Source organism: Epargyreus clarus, unplaced genomic scaffold (assembly GCF_041222505.1).
Source record: "Epargyreus clarus isolate Ecla_fem2 unplaced genomic scaffold, WU_Ecla_fem_2.2 ptg000010l, whole genome shotgun sequence".
Taxonomy (NCBI): Eukaryota; Metazoa; Arthropoda; class Insecta; order Lepidoptera; family Hesperiidae; genus Epargyreus; species Epargyreus clarus.
Genome location: NW_027332218.1, coordinates 7689057 through 7711188, shown reverse-complemented (window position 1 = coordinate 7711188; position 22132 = coordinate 7689057). Strand labels below are relative to the sequence as shown.

At 36.0% G+C, this 22132-nt stretch overlaps 1 protein-coding gene across 2 annotated transcripts; it reads right to left on the bottom strand.

Moving 5' to 3' along the window:
* Positions 1-51: 51 nt before the first annotated feature.
* Positions 52-8005, bottom strand: LOC140745469 (uncharacterized). 2 transcript variants are annotated; one of them, XM_073077341.1, is made up of 4 exons: positions 7881-8005; positions 7581-7662; positions 1564-1734; positions 52-1338 (listed from the first exon to the last, which is right to left on the bottom strand). In XM_073077341.1, the coding sequence occupies exons 1-4, from the start codon at positions 7947-7949 to the stop codon at positions 461-463; spliced, it is 1200 nt and encodes a 399-aa protein (XP_072933442.1). In that variant the 5' UTR covers positions 7950-8005; the 3' UTR covers positions 52-460. The 2 variants fall into 2 exon arrangements, with proteins under 2 accessions (XP_072933442.1, XP_072933443.1); XM_073077342.1 differs by having other exon boundaries at positions 7849-7981.
* Between the last annotated feature and the right edge of the window lie 14127 nt (positions 8006-22132).

Here is a 22132-nt window from a genome sequence, read left to right as displayed (position 1 = left end):
TTCTGATTTAATTATAAATGTTATTCTTATAAACTCTACTCTCCGATAGTTTTACAACTTTTTAGCTATTGTTCTTATTTCAGTGGAACTTGAATACAAAATTAATGAAAATAATATTTCCCATATAGGAAGAAAGCAGATATTAACTTTTGATATGATTTTCATAAATAGACATGCTAACAATTAAACAGGAATGAAAATGATTTAATAATTATTCACTATATTCATGTAACACAAAGTAATCTGCACAAATAACAATAAATATTTATAGAGATCAATTTGCAATACAGCGCTAAAGTTTCATGAAGGAAGTTCTTTAAAATTTTCAGCAAATTATTACAATTGGAATTTGCTCTTCACGAAATGTATTTTTACGAAGCATTTATTTAACAATCATGAAAAATAAAATTAATATTCATATGACATTTACGTTACAAATGGTGTTACTATTGATGCTAATTTATTTACGGTTGTAAATAAAATGTAATAACAATCCATTCGCGAGCAGCAACATGTTTGCACTGTTGTCATTGGCAGAACTCTCGTCGGCATCGCTAGGTTCTGTTGTGACGTGGTCATGTTCGTCATCGTCATTGTCGTCGTTAGAAGCACTAGATTCAGTTGTCTCGTCGTCGACTGTCGTGTGTTCTGTGTTGGTATCGTCGTTTTCTGAACTAGCTTCTTGTTGGAGAGCTTCAGCTGTTGGTAGCTTCTCGCTTGGCCTTGCAGTATTTGTAATCACTGGTGTTTCAATTTCTTTCGTCATTTTTGTAGTTCCAACGACGACTTTCGATAGCAGTATATCTTTAACTGATGTTTCTGTTATTTCATTTTTACGATCTACTTTGTCTTCTTTGATGATTTTATCCTCTTTTTTAAGAACATCTGTGTGATTGTCCTCTAGTTCTATGCTCTCGCTATCTGCAGTATCATTTGCGACTATATCATCATCTTTGGTAACGATTTGGACAGGTACTTTTGGTTGAGATACAATAATTTGAGTGTTTTCGGCTTCATTCTCTTTCTTTAAGTGATTACCTTCAGGCTTTATCGCTTCAACATCTGTCTGCACGGTGGATAAGTTGGTAATAATAACGGTCTTCTCACTATCGGAAAGGACAAAGTTAGCGTTCTTCGTATCTCTTTTATCTCGGGTCTCCTTTGCTTCTACTTCTCGTGGAAGCGTTGCGAAGGCATCAGTTTCTCGTTTTGTGATGTTCTCGTTGCACAGATCACCGCGGCAAGTACAAGTCATCCTCCATACCTTGGTGGAGTTGCAGTACTGTGGGTAACATTCGTCTTGGTAAACTTTGCTGCAGAACCTCGATACCATGTATGCTGAAAATTGGAAGACAAGCTTGAATTAGGGACTAGATATTTCATTTTAAGTGAAAAGTAAGCTGTCTTACCCATCCGTGATGAGTGGGAAAAATTATATTTTAGGTTGTTAAAATGATGCGCGCATAATATGCATTGTATAAGTTATAATTGCCTAATTATATGACGAGTACGGACTAAATATATATTACAGAAAATATTCTCACTCTGTATATTAACACTCACGTGGAGAAGAAGCGGCGATGGCACAGTAGTTGTAGCCTTCCTGGCAGTTAAACACCACGGAGTTTTTAGGTCCGCAAGGGGGCGCCACATCACTGCGTTGCACCTGTTCCGCGATAGGGCCGCACCAATAACATTGACGAGTAGAGTTTCCTTCGTCTGCCACTGCCACTGCTGAAACACAAGAATAAAATAGTTAATATCTTTTATAATATACCAGTAGCAAATCATTCCACCTAATGGTAAGTGGCTCCTGCCACCTATGTACATCTATAATCAACTGTATATAGGATTAGAGTCCTGAGGTTGGCATTGGTGCGGTGCTACCCCTGAGGAGTTGGAATGTCCTGTGTAAAATGTGTCACCCTAAAAATAGACACTCCAAACCAGAAGCCCTGGACACAATTGACAAAAAAGATGTGGCTATGGTGCTTTCGGAATTGAACAAGTATGGATTCTTGCACCTTTAGTAGGTATACTACGCACTACATATATAGTACGCATGCCGTATACTACATACTACAAAGGTGGTGGTGGTGAGTGAAATATTACCATAATATCACACCGTAATGGTTATTTACCACTTTTATTGCGTATTTTTAATTCATCTGAGCCGAAATTAATTTATTACCAGGAATATTGTTGTTTTATTAAAGTAGTAAATAATATTAGTTTATGAGTGAAATAATGAAAGTTTTCGTTCAACGGCTAAGCCCGCCAGGGTGACGTAATAAGTTAGTACCTACCTACTATAACACATTTTTATAATGTAGTAGTCCTTGTTTCAAGTAATTTAGAATTTATTTGCTAGTTCACAATTCAAATAACAGAAGTAGGAGTGAAGTATGTGAAAATAGAAGTGAAAGAACAGGCTTTTAAATTCTTTTATTTCATATCGTAGAACGAAACGAAAATGTATTTTGCAAAAGCTAGTCTCGAGAGGAGAATGATTTATGCAAAAAACTATTAAGGTAGCGCAGCGTAGTGCAGCAGTTTTATAAAGTTTTGTTATTAATTCAGGTGGTGGAGTGTGGTCGGTACACTATAATTTATTTATATTGCGGCCACTCGCCGCCAACGAATGTTGATTACTCCTACTGCCGGCCTATTTGTCAGATGCAGTAAATATTGACAAATGCGATTATTACGGTTCGCGTGTGGTCGCATGGATGTACCTTTATAACTCGTTGATATCACGAAAAGGTCAAAACTTTCAAGCCATAGATATACTACTAATAAAGACGTATATCTTTGTTTCAACCTGTTTTTGTTTTTATTAACTTTGTTGTTTGTGAGTTTTGTATTGAAAATTCTTAAGTTTTGTATTGATATAGAGCCGTAAGAAACATTCATAATAGAGCCGTAGAAATAAAACTTTGGAAAAAATATACCCAAAATTGGAACGTAGTTTTGAAAAAATAAAAAAGTATTTATTTCAAGGCACCTATCACAATATAACAGGTATACAATGTGTATAAAATCATAGATTAAATCTATGAAAATACACCTATGATTTGATATGTATCTCTTGCTACGACCACGCTACGAAGAACGATATATACGATGCTGTATTAAACGTATATATTAAAATGAAATTGTTTTAATAATTATATACATACATATACCCAATAAAATGTAATTATGTAACATATTGTATTTATATAATAGTGTATTGTTACAGTTTAGTAAATAAAAATGTAATCGATTTTGAAAAATGCAATTTCATACAGGGGAGTATATTTTGGAATTACTTATATGTACTTGTACATAGTATAACGAGCAATGGGCTACGGTTTTCAGGGTGTTGATATAATTTTCTGAAATAAAAAATAACGTAGATATTTTATAATAAATATGATAATGTACCAGATTAACTTAACACATTAAAATCTAGACCGAAATTGGATTGTCTCTAGCACTGTACTGTTATCGTTTTGATGACTCGTAAAGCTGTCTAGAGTCCCCTTTGTGTCTGCTAACCCACTAACACAATTTGTGAATGAGCGTTGGGTTGCTAGGTGTACTTTAATCATAAGCCTATGTATGTCAATATTTCCGTTATTGTTGACAGAAGGTCATTGCCTCGTCAGTAGGTAGATCCTACTGGTGAGGATATTTTATGATATAGGTATAGTCCGCGCCAAAATGCTAGTCCGCTCTGAAGTTGTTGCGAGCAGGAGTAGTCATACAATTTGCTATGGCGACGCGATTCAATTCTATATTCAGAGCGGACTAGCAGTTTTACGTGGATTATACCTACTATTGCAAATGTGCATGCATTCCACTCTATGGAAAGTGGCTACTGCCGCTCCTGACATCTGTAGTCAACTCCAGATAAGTGCTACCCGAGGTCGGCCACAGATGTGTAGGACTAAATTCATAGATATATAGCGAAGCGAAAAAAAAATAAGTCTGACTAAGTTGGAATACTTCGGATAATTAGGTATGTCTCACTTACCATACCCTTGAAACATAGCAGCGCTGAACACTGCTATTACAAGGTATAGTATAAAACAAAATGTAAATGAAAACATTGTTTTTTTATTTACATTGTATTCTTACAATACTTATTTCCGAGTAAAGTCAAGTTAGCATTTATTAGTCTAAGACTTAAGTCTATTTACTTTTAAGTCTATTATTATTATTAAGTCTATTATTTTAAAGTCTATTTATTTTTTATTTACTTAAGTCTATTTACTTAGACTCTTAAGTAAATAAAAAATATTTAAGTGTCTACGTACCTATATATTTTTTTAGATGTTGTAAATTTCTGAGGAAGGACAAATCTACGGGTGCCTCTACGGGATGGTCATAACTTATAATAGTGTTAATATTTTCTACAGTTATGTAGCTGTACCTATACTTATGTAGCTGTATTATAATTATTATTTTCTGCAATTTGATAAAAAGTGCGCTTATTTGTTGAAAATATGAGAATCCCTGTTAATAGGAGCTTAAGTAAAGTAAAGCTAGTTTATGAAGCTATTAAAGTAAGCAATTTAAAATGCTATGTCATTTCATGAAGAGTTAAGCTACTTTTCCCTAAACAGATTTAGGGATCTTGCGTAAAAAATTAAAAACCGTGCACAGGGCAGTACACGGACAGAGCCGGGAACGGAAGCTCGTTTATTATTAAGATTAGTCGCAATGGCCGTTTTGTTTTCAGTATGATACGGCTTATAAATGAGGTCGTATTATTTAAACAAGGTTCTTCATTACCATAATAACACCGGCGTACTAGAATAAATAAAACATCAAAACAAGCAGATTTGATTAAAGAAAAGATTGTTAATGCAGCAAGAAAGTGTTATTTAAAGCCTCGGACTAAATAGAAAGACTTCGCCTCGGGAAATATTGCATTGAAGGACCTACAACTTGGTGAATGAGTCAACGCTACGTTATGAGAAAATTGCGAATGTGGACTTTTTGTGCAGTGTTAAATTATATATTCCATTACATAATGTTGAGGACGAATAAGTAACGACGTAAAGACTTATCTGAGACGCTTTCTAACGTAGTCTGTATGATTTGGACTTTATGTGTGGGCAATTGGTAAATAAGACAAATCTGTAACTAACTTACAACTTGTTTAATTATGTGTAATCTCATGTTCTTTTGCTAAAAATAACAGTGACATTAAATATCATTTATATGGAAAAGTTTATATGAAATAGCCACTTGAATAATAATAAACGCTTAAACGCTTTCTACACTCACAGCCCCACACTAGGATTCCCTGTGTCGTGGGTGCCATGGACACACACATAGACAAATACACAAACACCCAGACCCAGAAACAGAAATCTAAATTCATCATTTAGATATCTGTCTGGCCGGGGATCGAACCCGGAACCCTTTGCGCGTCAGACCGGTATGGTGGCCGCTCCGCCACGCGGGTCGTCAATATATCTATAAATATTTTAATAAATGTTATTTATAAACTTCAGTTAATTAGGCACTTCGTGATTGAAACATTAAGCTCAGTATTGACGGAAAACAAGTATACCTATATAAAAAAATCAATTGCGGGATGAGGCAAGGAAAAGACTATTAAGTATACGAAGCGTTCCTACTTAGTGTTTAGAGGTTACGTCCCGTCTGTGGTCAACTTCAGTTAGGTGTCTAATCCTTTGTGTGGTTAATTATAAGGGTTCACGGAAGGCAATGGCCATTTACCATCAGGTAGAATGCGTTCACGTTTGCTACTTCCAAAAGCAGTGTTAGCCTAGTGGTTAAGACACTCGGCCTCTCGATTGAGGGGTCCGAGGTTAAAATACCAGGCACGTATCTCTGATTTTTCAAAGATATGTATTAGAAATTAATTATCACTTGCTAAACGGCGAAGGAAGACATCGAGAGAAAACCTACACACCAGAGAGATTTATAAAAAGTCTGAAGTCTACCAATACGCACTTGGCCAGCGCGGTGGACTATGGCCTAATCCCTCTCATTCTGAGAGGAGACCCGTGCCCAGCAGTAGGACAGTAATGGGTTGGTGATGTTTAAAAAAAATCATATTTGAGATTACAAATCGTAGAACAGAAATGCATATTAATGGTGAATATTATTCGCTTAAAATCCTACCTACATTATGACTTTACGTGGACTGCTTTGAAGGCTACTTTAATTATGCAAAACTTTAATACGAGGACACGTTTAACGTGTGTCTGTGAGAGCCTGACAGGTGGATAGAAGGCCAAGACGTATGATGTCAGTTATTATTTTATGAAGTACATTCGATTGCCAATGTAGGTCATAGAGCGATAAAATATTCAATGATAAATTTCAATTGTTTTAAGTGATTAAATTTATGTTACCAATTACTGTCCCACTACTGGGCATGTACTTTAGAGTTAGAAGGGTTCAAGTCATGCTGGCCAATAGTGGATTGGTGGACTTTAGTACCTTCACATATCTATGTTTCGTCATGGTACTGATAGTCTAGCGGTTGGTAAAGCGGACTCTCAATCAAGGGGTTCGAGGTTCAAAACCTATTTTTTTCAAAGGTATATGCGAATTAGAAAATAAATATGATTTGCATAAACGGTGAAGGAAAACCTCACGTTGCCCTCCCTTAAATCCGGCCCTGTCTTCACCCTTCTTAGCCGGAAAGGAAACCCATGCCCAGTAGTGAGTTTTCTTACGATGTTTTCTTGGCACATAATTTCGAATAATCAGAGGTGTAGAGAATCCTAGAAGTCGAACCACTAAACACTAGATATACACTCTGAATTTCAACCCACTACACTATGTAAGTGAGATTAAATATCCTTATTACCATAGGTTGGTTTAAAAAGCATTTAAAATTAATATTTGAAAATTTTCTTGCATCTCCATAATTTTTTGTTACGGCACGGTTAGAATTTGAATACGAGTAATTCGAATACGTAAATACGTGTATGTCCGCCGTTCATTGGTATACGTGAATTGGTTACATAAATCATAATACTCGGGAGGAAACGGGAGGAAGTTTCACTGCCCTCCCTTCCCTCCATTAATTCTGTATGGCTCCATTAATTGTGTGTAGGAATGGTACCAATTAGTGAATGAGCCTTACAAATATATAGCTGAATGAAAAAACTAAGTACACATTTTTATGTGTGTCCGTAAGAAATTGTATTGTGTGTTGTTCTTTAGCGTGAAAAAAGAAATATTTTTATACATTAAAACAAATTTTAACTGAGTAAGCGACTAATAGATGAAAGCTACACTTAAATGTACACTACAATATGAACGTAGCTTCATAGTAACCAACAGTGTAGAACTGTAGAATATCAGCCTTCAGAAAATTGTCTGTACGTTAAAAAAGTGTTGCTCTACCGCCACCTTTTGAACAATTGACAAAAACAAACAAAAAATCTGGACATAAATAACAATACTAATAACATTAATATAGTAGTATTAAGGCATTTAATTCTTTCGCATTAGCTTTCAAATAAATTAATTATGAAAAGTCGGGTGTAATTTATTGAGACACATTAATCAATTTTAACATAAATAAATAGCCAAAGGTTACTCACCACTTAACATTAACAACGTAACAACGTTTATTATTCGTATTTTCGACGTTGAAAGCCATAACTTCGGCCTTGTTGTCGCCATCTAAATCACAGAAGTTAAGAGAAACTTATGAGAAATGAAAATAAAGGTAAGAAAGACAATGTTACAAAATTCAGTAGAAACTGCGCAGTCTGAGTGGATTGGTTTAAAAATATTTGCACGTTAACTTTAAATTTTTCATGGAACAATATTTTCAAATTACGAATACGAGTATGCATATAAATGTACCTTAATAATAGTGTTTTAATTTGAATGTGTACCGTAAACTCGCGCGTACGCTGTCTACGCGCGTACTGCGGCCCGGTGTCCGCTCGTAGCATACGTAGCATGACGTAGAGCAGCGTACACTTTATATTATGACGTATTCGCTATATAAGTTCTTGTTATACATAAACAGCATATAGTTGACGAGGCCGGACGCCGCTCGGTAATCGCGCCGTTTATCGTATGACACACTTTTTGTAATTATAAAAACAATGCTATTCCTACGACGGTACGGTGTATATTCGTTTTGTTGGTTCTATTGGCATCATAGCGCAAAGTATTACAGCGGTTGATACTTGTAGGAAGATACATCCACGTACCAATTAAATAGTTGAATCTGTAAAACATTGGATGGAACTATATTATTATCTGTCCTGGGTGTCCAATATGAGAATAAGATCTGTTATCCAACGGTATTATGTTTAAATTAATAAATATATAATATAACACTTAAATATGATACGTGCCTATGTATAGTTATATAAAAAATGGGAATGACGAAACCAACTATGACGCAACTTAATAAAATATGGACAGGTAGACAAGTTGTTACGAACTCGTCCAAACTGAAGTGTATTTTATTTTTCTTTACGGGGATGAAACTGTCCACGTTGAAGAGTAGAAAAGAGAAAACGATTCAAGCGTTGGATATGGGACTGGAAAGATTTTTTTGTATTTGTTTTATCATCGAAACAGCGAACGAGTATGAAAGAGTGCCATCAACTATATTGAATTCCATATGCATTAAAACTTATAATATTCCATAGATTTTATTTAAATAATTCAGTAATATCATTGTAAGGGTTTATGCAAATTTGATAATTAATTTAATTTAATATGGTACGTTGTACGGTGTGACAGAGGGATTATAATATATGAAGGTATATCCTGTAAACTCTCACATTATGTATCTGAGTAGCCATCTTTTGTTGAAATAACATTATTAATGATCATGATACGTCAAAGTGAAAATATATTACGTAAACATAACCTTCCTTTGTACATTCAAATTAGTTTTGGGTAAAGGGGTCCTTTGGGACCATGGGGTTTTTATGTATGGACACACACCCACGTAGTGTGGTCTTGTAGGGGTATTTTGCTCCAAATGTAATTTAGTTTTATAATATTTTCTATCATACGAACATAGTAACTAAAATATTTTAAGATAACTTTATACCTCAAATAATAGATTTGTATCTATGCTCCAAATATGAATATTTAAGCATTTTAAGCTTAGTAGTTAAAAGTATAGATCAGTAATAAAAACGTCTGTATTTTTACTAGTATTTAAGCAGGCTAAATGCAGTTTTTCTCGTACCTTAATTATATTAGTTATTTCCTGTTTTTTTCTTTCATTTATACACGATATATTTTTATCGTTGCTTGCAAAGATACCAAATATATTTACTTAAGTATATTGTATCTCAATTTACATTTGCTTTAGCTGTTTTTATTGATCATTCACATATTTTAAATTAAATAGAAAATGGGTAATAAATTACTGACTTTATTTAAATGTAACAGTAGTTAGGTTAGATTAGGTTAGGTTAGTTGTGTACAAGTAGTAGTGAATAAAATACCTACATAAATTAGTAAAATGAAAAAATGCTATGTAGTATGACGCACTAGGTTGCAGTTTAATTGAATGGGTTGGTTTTTATAAGTTGTAGTGCCAATTAACACCGGACGCAATTCGTTCGCCACTTCAAGCTAAAAAATCTGGATTTTAATGGTGTGCGTTGCCCCACATTTCAATTTTGAGTGATTTTTGAGTGTAGTCATTTTAGTGTTAAGAACATTTTTCTCTTTTACTTGTTAACCGATTTTCTTCTTCTTGGTGAGAGTGAATGGGTTTAGAACGTTTTTTAGGGCTCTCAGGTGTGTAGGTATTCTTCAGAATGTTTTTTTTTCACCGTTAGGTATGAGATAATTATGTTTAAATATATAGAACCTACAAAATTTAGAGGGGTAATTTCTTAAGATTCAAACTTTGGACCGCCCCACTGAGATGCAGAGTTTTAAACCATTCTTCTTTTACGTCTGTTATTAATGCTCAATCTTGCCTTCCAAAGATCGGTATTTGATCATGTCTTCTTACAAAAAATTAATACATTTAAAATGTTGGTTGCTTATAATTGGATAGATTAATTAACAACGAACCTTAAACTCGTTTGCTTCTATAACAAACAAAAGATAAGCAACACACATATGTTACGTTAACATGTTACGTATAGCTATCGGCTAGGTTTGCCTCGTGGCCTGCAATGCGGCGCATCACGGTGTTATGCGCTACGAAACCTCTCGGTGACATTTCGACGTCTTCACTCGATGGGGCTTTTGTTCTTTTATAAAAGCTGAGCTGGAAAAATACTGTGAGAACAGGTATCGCCAACTGGGTGACATTTAGTTTTAGAGGTCACAGTCGCTAGGTCGTGGACTATTTCGCAATCATTCTTCTTATTCTTCCAGATTTTAAGGTAGGGGGCATAGATTAGTAAAGATTACTCACTCCTAACAAGAAAATGTACCCAGTTTTGAGAATTGAAATAGTTGCGTAAAGAGGTTTTGCCACGTCTCTGTGCTAAAATGTCCGTAAAATATTTGAAATAATTATTTATTTATTACGTAAATTACGCAGTATTAGTTATTTATTCGTAAATTTTCTCTAAAAATGTTTTTATTTGTCAAGAATTCAAAAAAATAACTTACTAAAATAAGCCGTTTGTGGCTTCATTCAATTTCGAGGCGGCGAAGTATCTTTACTAATCTATGGTAGGGGGTTATATACGACCAGTTAGATAGAGCGTAATCAACTCATTATTGTTCCATAGTTGGCCTTGGGTAAGTATTTTTAAGAAAATTGTGGATTCTCAGATGTAGGTCACTGTTCATGTAAATGATAACTAATTTCTAATGCGAACATAATTTCGACAAATTATAGAATGGGGCTGTCCCTGGTTATGAAACCTTATTATTAAAACCTTTTAAATTTGGGTCTGATTTTTCTAGTATAAAAAATATCTTTTTTTTTATAATATAGGAGTAGCAGACGAGCATGCAGTCCACCTGATGGTAAGTGGCTACTGCCGCCCATAGGCATCTGTAACCAACCCCAGATAGAATTAGATATTCCTACCTGTGGTCGGCCACAGATGCGCCGCTACCCCTGAGGACTAAGCGAAAGTCTAAAAATATATCTCCCTTACCACACCCTTCAAACCGGAACACAGCAGCGCCTAACACTGCTGTTATTAGGCAGAAATAAGTGTGGCGGTGGTGCCGCCGGAGTCGAACCACAAAGGGTTCTACCTTGACTAACGAGTGGTGTGAAACAAAGTACCCACTTGCTATTACTCCAATTCCTGAAGCAGTGTACCTACCTACTACCTACAACTGAACTATTCAGATAAACATTCAGTCTTTTCAATTCATTCATTTAATACGTTAATTTACCCTTAGCTTACCCAGAGATTCCCACAGCGGATCCCACCGAGGGAGATTTATTTTAAGGTTAGGCAGAACGGCGTTCTATCTTCATTTGGCACCTCCGGGTGACACCGGTGTTGTACGATTCGCGATAAATGACACTATTTGTATAGATTTGCACCCTTCCCGACGGGGAGATTTACCTGCGACACGTTATATGGGGTTTTTCTTACAAATTACCGTCGATAAAATGAGTAATAACCAGTGATCGTCAACCATTTTTTAAGTAGATGTGCCTTTTTATGTGTATTTTGTTTGAAAGTGTGTTTGAAAGATATTGCAAAGAGTAGAATGATGTAGGTACGGTATGTGATGCTGTTATTTTAGCACTAATGATTTTATGGTAGTTGAAAGGCAATAGATCCAGTATTGTTCGACTGGGGACATACCACCGGCGGGACATACCACCGCCACATCTATTTCTAGCGTGAAGCTTCTTGCATTTCTTTTGACGTGGTTCGGATGAAGTTTGACTTACCTATGAGGTGACTAACTTAGACCTCAAGAGTGACAACTATTCTGTGACCACTTCAGGTAGAATCCCTCGTCTATATGGAGTTGAATGCAAATGTCCATGGACGGCAGCTGGACTGCATGCTTGTTTGCTACGTCTGCACGCTCCTCTGCATGCATCAGTGGCGGACTAAGGTTATCGGAGGCCAGGGCGGAAAGAGTTGAATGAAGGCCCCCAGTGTAAAAAGTTCGCCTGTGATTCGGTAACCTTTTTTTTTCGATGACGGATACACATTTCATATAGATTGTTTGGTGACGACTTTTTTTAGCAACCGTGTTTTGGAGGCTCTCCAAGATCGGAGGCCCGCGGCGTGCAGCCCCTTCCCCTCCCCCCCTTAAGCTTCTAGAGCTCTACATGATTTATAAAGTAAAAATTATGTTTAATCCTTCTCTACCAATCAACCCGCCTACCTATGTAAGTAAATAACATTTGTTGGCTAAGAAGCCTTGATTCAAATCTTGTTTGTAGCCAAGATGATTTAATACTTTAAAGAGGCTCCTTAAGTAAAATAGTTGCGTTTGAGACTGTAGATAGCGAAGATGCACATAACGTTTTATAAACTCTATTATGTTGATCTTAAACCACTTAACAACGCGTGTGGCTCCTTTTATGAAACCTTAACATTGGTAGGTATTCTTGTCGTGATGGGGTATTATCTCGACGAGTGCACGGTTAAGGTTTCTCAGTGGATTGCATTTAATATCCAATACAGCGTAAACTATTACGTCATGGCATTGTTTAGCGATGTGGTATGTATGAGTATGTTACTCTGTGGTATGTTTATAGAAAAACTAGCTGACCCGGCGAACGTTGTGTTGCCATATAAATAAAAAAAATGTTAAGGCTAAACAACCCTTATCACTTAGGGGTATGAAAAATAGATAGTAGCCGATTCTCAGACCTACTGAATATGCATATAAAATTTGGTGAAAATCGGTATAGCCGTTTCGGAGGAGTACGGTAACTAACATTGTGACACGAGAATTTTATATATAAGATATATTTGTTTTATTTTTGTAATGTTCTAAAAAAGTTCTGCAATCCACCTGGTGGTATGTGATAACAGCTGCTGAACCGTAACAATATAGCTTAGAAAATACAAACGCCATATTAATATAACATTACCTGTTATAAGTTTACGATGGCAGTGCCATAGATTACGGCGTGCCATTTCACCGCTTTAGTACTGTAGGCGACGGTCTATATATTTTAATAATTACCTTTTGATGTATTTATTTTATTCATTATGTGGTTAAATAGCTATATGATACTTTTATGTATACAATATTATTAGTAGGTATATTGAATGTACTCTTTAGTGATATACATATTTGATTTTGCTAGTGCCGTCCTCGCTGACCTCTGCTTAACCTAAAGGTTGACTGGTAGAGAATGCTTATGGCATTAAGTCCGCCTTTGTACCATATTCTAGGTATAAGAAGATTAAATAAATAAATAAATAAATACTTTATATTTTACTTAGCACAGCATGCGAGTGTTTGTTTTTATGTGCTCTGTAGTCTTTAATATTCAAGAGTGCGCCTGAACGTTCCTATGTATAATTTTCATCTGTGGCATATCTTTTCAAATAGATCATAATTCACCAGCTTTTTGGATCGCGCTTATAGTCAACCAAACCTTTGTTTAATCTATCCCTATCACCTATAATTACAGATTGAACTAGGAATAGTATCCCGTATGTTACTGTTATAAGTTATAAGGGGCTAAGAACATTACCCAAATCATGCAGTAGATACTTCCATTCAGGCTGTTCCACTGTTATGTCGGTAACATAATATGGGCTTGTTTGACTCGCTCACGTTCCACTAACGGATATGAATGTACTCGTGTTTGTAATAAATATGTAAGGCCCTGGGGAAATTGCTATCATGGAGATGCGAGAATATTATTCACTGTTCAGAGCTAACCTTATTATTGTATTTTCGACGATAAAACATTACGAACAGGTACATGGTTTTGTTTTTCTTATCTCCTTGCTTGGCGTACGATTTGTATTATATTTGTATATTGTTTGCCGTGTTATCAACTTGTTCAATAACATGCAAAAAGTACAAAATGCGAGTATAAGAAAGTTTGTTATGTAAATAGTTCAAATAGTTCAATGATAGGAGAGGGAAGGTAATTTTATGGGGCTCAAGCTGTATTTAATTTCTATGTATATGTATATTAGTGGTGGATTTTTGAAATAAATTCCTTCGTGACTAAAATAACACATATTATCTCTTAAAATATATTACAATTAAACGCAATTCGTTTCGTGCGTGTAACTTACATTATCAATATCTACGGTATAAGGATGTCTTAAAACGCCACCTTAGTGCTTTCGGAATATCTGCGCTTTCGTGGGAGGAGACTGCGCAAAATAGGTCGGAATGGCGATGCGCTATTAAATCAAAAGCACAATTTTTTGAACAGAATCGTCGTAAAGATCTTGAAGCTAAGCGACTGTTTCGCATGTCTCGTTCTAAGACCTCGTATACGTACACATATAACCAAAATGGGCAACTATATTGTGCAGCATGCAACAAAATTTTTAAAACCAAATTTGGCTTTGCAAGTCACCTCAGGGCACACGCCAGGTGCACTGCTGAAGGGTCGCCGTAGTATACGTCTTGGAGGACAACAACAACAACATTGTATATTTCAATAAATAAATTAATTTGTAATAAATTTTGGCAAATTTTGCCGCTTATTTTTGCACTATGCTAATGCTATGCATGGTTTTTAGAATTTAAGAAGATTCCGAATTTTTTTTTTGTATAATATAAGAGTAGCAGACGAGCATGCAGTCCACCTGATGGTAAGTGGCTACTGCCGCCCATGGACATCTGTAATCAACCCCAGATAGGATTAGATATTCCTACCTGTGGCCGACCACAGATGCGCCGCTACCCCTGAGGACTAAGCTGGAACGCCTCGGAAAAGTCTGTCTCCCTTACCACACCCTTCAAACCGGAACACAGCTGTTAACACTGCTGTACAGCGCTTAACACTGCTGCTATTAGGTAGAAATAGGTGTGGCGGTGGTGCCGCCGGAGTCGAACCACAAAGGGTTCTACCACCATTAAATTAATCGTTGTAAATTTTAAAAATAAATGCAAACATATTTAATTACAGTAACAAAGTATTCCGTCCGTGGTTTACGAGCGAAATGAATTCGAGTGGCTTTAATTGCAATTTCAATTAACGCAATGAATGAAATAATTTCTCTGTTTCAGAGCGACCACAGTAAACAAATGGAATTATCTTTTGCTGAAACACCAACAAGTACTGTACTACTGACTATTACATAGTACAATCTGTTGTGTAAAGTTATTTTAATAGCTACGAACTATTATCTCTAATTCAGCTTGTTTTTGCCTAATTTTAAGTGCTGATCTGTTTTAGTTTAAAGGAAAACACATTTATAAGATTCAACTTAGTCCTCAGAAGAAGCATCGCATTCGTGGCCGAACCCGTGGAATGCATACAAGTTTGTTTCTTTTTAGAGAAAAAATATTATATTCTTAATAAAATGGTATATTATTATACCTATTATTATTATGATCTATTGAAGTGTGCAATAAAGAATATTCTATCTATATAATGATTTAAATATTTTTATGTTTGTAGTCTTCAAGAACTTTGTTATCATAAAACGGCCTTGATTTTATTTCTGGTATGTAGAGAATAGTATATGAACGGTAGAGTATATTATTAGGTACCGAATTATTACATTTTTACACAGATTTAGCACAAAAACATTATACTTTTTTCACTTTTATTAACTTAAATATGATGATCATAATACTGTAAAGATCTGACCTTCATGTGTATTACCGATAAGCATCATAACAGGAACATTAAAGAATTTGCTCCAATTCACAACTGCAAATTACAATACATTAAATCGGCATACCAATGAAAGGGTCTTTCAAAACAAAATTGGCGAGGCCGTGTTGTCCTCCTGGGGGGTTACTACCATCTCATAAAAAATATTATTTTAATCATACATTTAAATTTCGTACCACGGCGTCATTAAAGTAAGGTTGTTTTTATAATGTTACAATAAGGAGTTTTGTATTATGTTGGTCGAAATTATTCATTCTTCGTTTTTGCAGGAATTGGTGCGAAAGAGATGACACTAGATCCGATGTCTCGTTTTCTCTTAGATAAGAAATAGACAAATTACTAATTATTTTACATCACTCGGCAGGAATAAAAGAAAACTGTTTTAAGTTTTAAGGAAGGAAAACTTTCTTGAACTGAACTGAACAGATGATGGTTTTTAATAGATGGTGGTAGGCCCCCTGGGCCAACGACAGAGGGGCACGATATAGGCCAGTGCAACAAATTGCAATAAATAAACATAATCGCGACACGACACGGCGGATGGTAAGTTCACGGCCGCTGAAGATTGTCACGCACTGGCAGTTGACACGCGGGGACTTAACTCGGCTTTATGTCACGTGGAACATATTACAAGTGTTGGTCTTGAATTTCTTATATTACTGTTTTGTTGGATGTAGAGTTAATTGTTGGTCCGCTACATATCAATACGTTAATATGTTTTAGATACTAATTTGAAAGTCAATTTGACTGATATGCACTCATAGGTTTCTGGATTTTAAATGAAAGTTTCAAATGCGTATTTAAAAGAAAAAATGTAATAATAAGGATTCCAAAGACATAAACGTATACTTTCGTGAAAACTATAATGGCGGAGGTACTGCCGTGCCTCCTGATTAGGTACGTGATAATATTTTAAATATGGTACTTATTTCAGGCATTTAATGAACATCTGTAATGAACTCCAGATAAGATTAGATATTCCTATCTAAGGTGGGCCACAGATGCACCGCTACTAGGAGAACTAAGCTGGAACGTCCCGGAAAAGTATGTATCTCTTATCACACCCTTCAAACCAGAACACAGCAGCGCTTAACACTGCTGTTATTAGGCAGACATAGGTGTAGTGGGGCACCCTTAGGAGTCGAACCTTTATTTATATCTCCTTTGCTCCACTACCAGTTCCTTTATAAAATATCTTATTATTACATTAAAATATTCGCTAAGTTCTAACAAACGTCAACTTTGAAGGCATGCAGAACCAGGCGCCGTAGAATCAGAGTTTAAATTCACTTTAAAATACTGTGGAACTACCCGATCTGCATCTTTATGAGCTAGGACAGAATGTTTGCGTTCACAACTTGTGCATCGAGCAACTCGTTCAAAGATACGATCAATATTCCATTTTTTATACAATACTAGTATAGCGAAATAGACTTTTTGAACAATAACTACCCGAGTAAAGTAAAGATGTAGCATCTTTACTTCGGGAAGCCAATTCACAGTATAAGACATTTTCCAATCCTAGATACATATATACGAGTATTAGTATAATACTGCACAATATGTTTTGAATTCCCTTTTTGTCAGTTTGTATAAATCCTTTTTTTTTATAATATAAGAGTAGCAGACGAGCATGCAGTCCACCTGATGGTAAGTGGCTACTGCCGCCCATGGACATCTGTAATCAACCCCAGATAGGATTAGATATTCCTACCTGAGGTCTGTCTTCCTTACCACACCCTTTAAATCGGAACACAGCAGCGCCTAACACTGCTGTTATTAGGCAGAAATAAGTGTGACGGTGGTGTCGGCGTAGTCGAACCACAAAGGGTTCTACCACCTTCGTGTAGTTAATAGCATATTTTTTTTCCGTTACAGGGGAAATATGGTTAAATTAGACTATGATTTTTGAATGTATATTTAGTATCTGTGCCAATCTGCTAGTCCCCTCTAAAGTTGTTGCGAGTAGGTGTAGTCATACAATTTGCTATGGCGACGATTCATTTTTATATTCAAAGCGGACTAGTAGTTTTACGCGGACTATATGTAGAGCGGAGGACTAAACGTTGATTGGCTTAGACCGCGCGTTGATTAGCCCATATAAACGCGCGGTGTTTAATGACACACTAGTTCAAATGGAGTAGTTTAGTTAACGCCGAGTCATGTTGTATGTTATATTAAAATACAAATTTAAAAAGTTATTTACCATATAGCTTTGTACTTTCATATAATCCAAATATTGTTTGGAAGAGCACTTAATATAAATGTAGAAGAAATTGACTGAAATTGAGTTTCTTAAGACATATTTGACTAATGTGATACCAGCATAAAAAGCAGTGATAGCTTAATGGTTTAGAAACTCAGCCTCCTAGGGACGCACCTCTGATTTTTAAAGTTATGTGCGTATTAGAAATTAATTATCTCTTGCTTAAAACGGTGAAGGAAAACATCGTGAGGAAACCTACATACAAGAGATATATAGATAAGAAAAAAAATCCCAAAGGTATGTGAAGTCTACCAATACGCACTTGGCCAACGCAGTGGCCTATGACCTAATCCTTCTCATTCTGAGAGGAGACCCCTGCCCAACAGTGGGACAATAATGGGTTGATGATGATACCAGCATGTGTGTGAACTTGTCTTCATCCAAGACAGTTTATAGATAAATAACGGCATACTGCAGTGACCACTTAAGATCATGGAGACTGCAAATCCCTTAGCTCTATCTGAAACATGAAAACAAATTTCAAAAGTTTAAAGTCTGTGAAGTTTTCAATCGATTTTCAGACTGAAATTCTATTTCATTTGTTTACAAACTAAGCTACGCGTAATAAGTGAACCGAATTTAAAGAAAATACAACATGAAAAGTGCTAAAACTCTTTGTGTTTCGACTGCGGAAACACAATAGCAGTGTTAAGGGTTTGGTAAGGCACTTATTCGAGGAGTTTAAAATGGTTGTTAGCCTACTTTATTATGATTTTATTTGTTAATAACTGGTGTGAGATCGTTGCCTCATATTTAAGTCAGTCCGCATCCACACCCTTCCACTGAAATGTAGAAATGCTTCACGTTAGAAAAAACACTTTAAACTGTGGCGACTTCCCGCTACTCGTCAAGAGATGGCGCCACGAGCATTCTAAATCACATTGTCGAAGTTTTCTAAACATCTTATACATATACAAGCTCCTAACTGAGACTAACCAACGGACCACGGCCGCTCCTTGGGCCTGATCATCTAGCCCGGCGGAAGATCTCCTTTTGCAAAATTCGTCGAGGGGACACAAAACAAAGGCCGATTTTTTTATAATATAGGAGTAACAGACGAGCATGCAATCCACCTGATGGTAAGTGGCTACTGCCGCCCAGACATATGTAATCAACCCCAGATAGCATTAGATATTCCTACCTGAGGTCGGCCACAGATGCGCCGCTACCCCTGAGGATTAAGCTGGAAAGCCTCGGAAAAATATGTCTCCCTTACTACACTCTTCAAACCAGAACACAGCAGCGCTTAACACTGCTGTTATGAGGCAGAAATAGGTGTGGCGGTGGTGCCGGAGTCGAACCACAAACGGTTCTACCATCTTTAAGAACAATTACTACTTATGGTATTACTTATGACGAATTACAAATGTTAATTACAATACGTATGTACTGCATATACGTAACTGAAGTAACCTACATATTATACAATGTTTCTGCGCTGCTAATGCGATTAGGCTTTTTTACTTCTATCTGCATGAACGCTTTACGTAAAATATGTTTATGTTTTCCGGCTTTTCGCTCCAAGGAAAACAAGCTACATTTTCGCAACATTTGTATTGTTTTTGCATTATTCTGTGACGTTGTTTGCATTTTCCGTTAAGCGTATTTCTGCCGCCAAGGATTTTTTAGGTACACGGATTGTCGGCATGGGTCTTCGCATATACCTATTTAGTAGGGTTAAGGGCATATAAAGTGTGTATTCATACATTTTTTAGAAGGTTTTTTACAGATATTTCATGCATTTTTTCTCATTATGTTTCCTTCGTTACAGTATATTTTTTTATTTTATTTTATTTTATTTTGGAAAACTTACAGCTAGTACATAGTATAACATGAAATCGTAGTACAATAATGGCCATTTATAAGTCTCCACATATGGAAATGTGGTTATTTAATTCTAATACACACATGTTGTCAATCCAGTATTGCCCTATTTCTGGACACGGGTCCTCTTTCAAAGTGTGAAGGACCTAGCCTATTCACCACGCTGGTTAAATGCGGATTGGTCGATTCACACACCCTTGAGAACTTTTTGAAGGAACTCTTAGGCGTGTAGATTTCCAGCTGTTTAAGAAACTGAAAAAACAGAGATGTGTGCTTTATATTAAAATCTCCGATCTCCGAGAAGCCGAATTTCTAGCGACTCTAATACGGACATAGTTATGGAAAATCATAGAGGAAAATCTCTTCTATGCTTCAACATTATGCATCGATTGCAATACGTGCAGTCGAATAGGCGAGACCGAGGATATCAACGTTGAACAGTGTGCGCCATCTTGACTAGGGCTGCCACCCGTACCATAATTTAAATTGGCGGTGCCCCCGGAATCAAAATCACAAAATTATTTATTTCGTACCCCGATTCCGGAGGCACCTCCGGTACCTATTTCTGCCTAATTACAACGGTTTGAAGTGATTTGTGTTTTGGGTTTGAAGTGTGTAGTAATGAAGACATACTTAAGGAAAAAGTTCCAACATAGATTTCAAGGTTGTTAATCCATCTGTTGTCAACCTCAGGTAGAACTCTAATCTTATGTGAGGTTGTATAAACAGGGACTACAATGACCGTGTCTGTCAGCGAATGAACCGATTGTCGAAAAAATGAAGTACCGATGCAGTATGTAGCCAGTCGATGAGAATAGAAAATAGAATAGTTTTCCTGCATTTCCCAAAACAACTAATATTGCAATATTTTGGCAAAATGTGATTTTTTTTCAAAGGTGGCAACCCTAATCTTGACCTCGAGCGGCGCTGAGAGGATGCGGCGCTTTGTAGTATCATTCATACGCGATTAAAAATAGACTGAACCCTACTGTACGTTTAATGAAACACGCCGAGTGCAATAAATTCAGGATGCCACTGCCAAGAGCATCCGAGTTAGTTAAGAAGTTTAGTATCGCACAGAATGCAATTATGTGGTACTTACAAAGCGAAACTTGATTGTAAACTTCAAAGCATTTTCTAGTTATAATAATGTTATTCGTTATTAAAGAGTCTGGCTGCCGTGATGTTCCCGGGAGCCCCGACTGGAATTTTAATTTCTGCATTTTCTGACTTACGATTTTATTTTAAAGTTTTTAAATAGTGACTTTGTGCACCAGTTTGATAGGTAGATATTAAAACATACACTTACAAGAGATATTTCTTACCTAAAATAACAATATTATCAATAGTTGAAGAAATATGGAAAAGGTATTGATATTTTTACTCAATTTTATTGTGTAAAATATTTACAGCGTTACAAGAAAATTAAAAAAGAAAACAATTTTATTTCAAAGTACGTCAGGTTAGAGGTACCTCTCAAAGTATTACTATACATATATAGTTAGCTTGATATTTCGTAATATTTGTTTAAAAGCTAATACCTCACGAATGAAGTTGAATATTTCTATGACTCTAAAAGATGAGAAATAAAACCTTTAAAAATTTGGATCACGGTAAAATCAAAAGAATAAAAATAAAAGTTACGTAACAAGTTAACATGAAAAATATTGAAACACATGAGAAATATCTACCTCTATTAAGTAATAACAAAATGTGAAGCGGACGACGTTACGGATGTTTAGGCATAAGGCTATTTTGCCCAAAAAAGCCATTTTGAAACCATTCGAAGGTGACCATATAAAGGTGGTAGAACCCTTTGTGGTTCAACTCTGGTTCCACAGTGTTAGTCGCTGCTGTGTTCTGGTTTGAAAGGTGTGGTAAAAGAGACAGACTTTTCCGAGGCGTTCCAGCTTAGTCCTCAGGGATAGCGGCGCATCTTTGGCCGACCTCAGTACCCTTACCAGGAGTTTTTACGTTTCGACAAATATGACTGTTTTGGTATTTGTTTACACAACAGTCATATTTGTCGAAACGTAAAAACTCATGGTAAGGGTACAGGTAGGAAAATCTAATCCTATCTGGGGTTGATTACAGATGTCCATGGGCGACAGTAGCCACTTACCATCAGCATGCTCGTCTGCTACTCCTATATTATAAAAAAAATCGAATCGAAGTCGGAAGAATGAATATACAAACATTTTAAGGACTAGAGGACCTTTTAGAGATACGAATAAATATAATATCAACACAAAAAAAATGTTTTCGGCAACAGAGGAAAATCTAGTATCGATTTTTGTAGGCAATAT

What these genes read in the sequence shown, in the direction of transcription:
- LOC140745469 (XM_073077341.1), bottom strand. Translation starts at nt 7,949, where the DNA reads ATGCTACGTATGCTACGAGCGGACACCGGGCCGCAGTACGCGCGTAGA. An exon ending in TACGTTGTTAATGTTAAGTG is followed by an intron (nt 1,735 to 7,580) that starts GTGAGTAACCTT and finishes CTTGTGTTTCAG; the next exon opens with CAGTGGCAGTGGCAGACGAA. An exon ending in CATCGCCGCTTCTTCTCCAC is followed by an intron (nt 1,339 to 1,563) that starts GTGAGTGTTAAT and finishes TCCAATTTTCAG; the next exon opens with CATACATGGTATCGAGGTTC.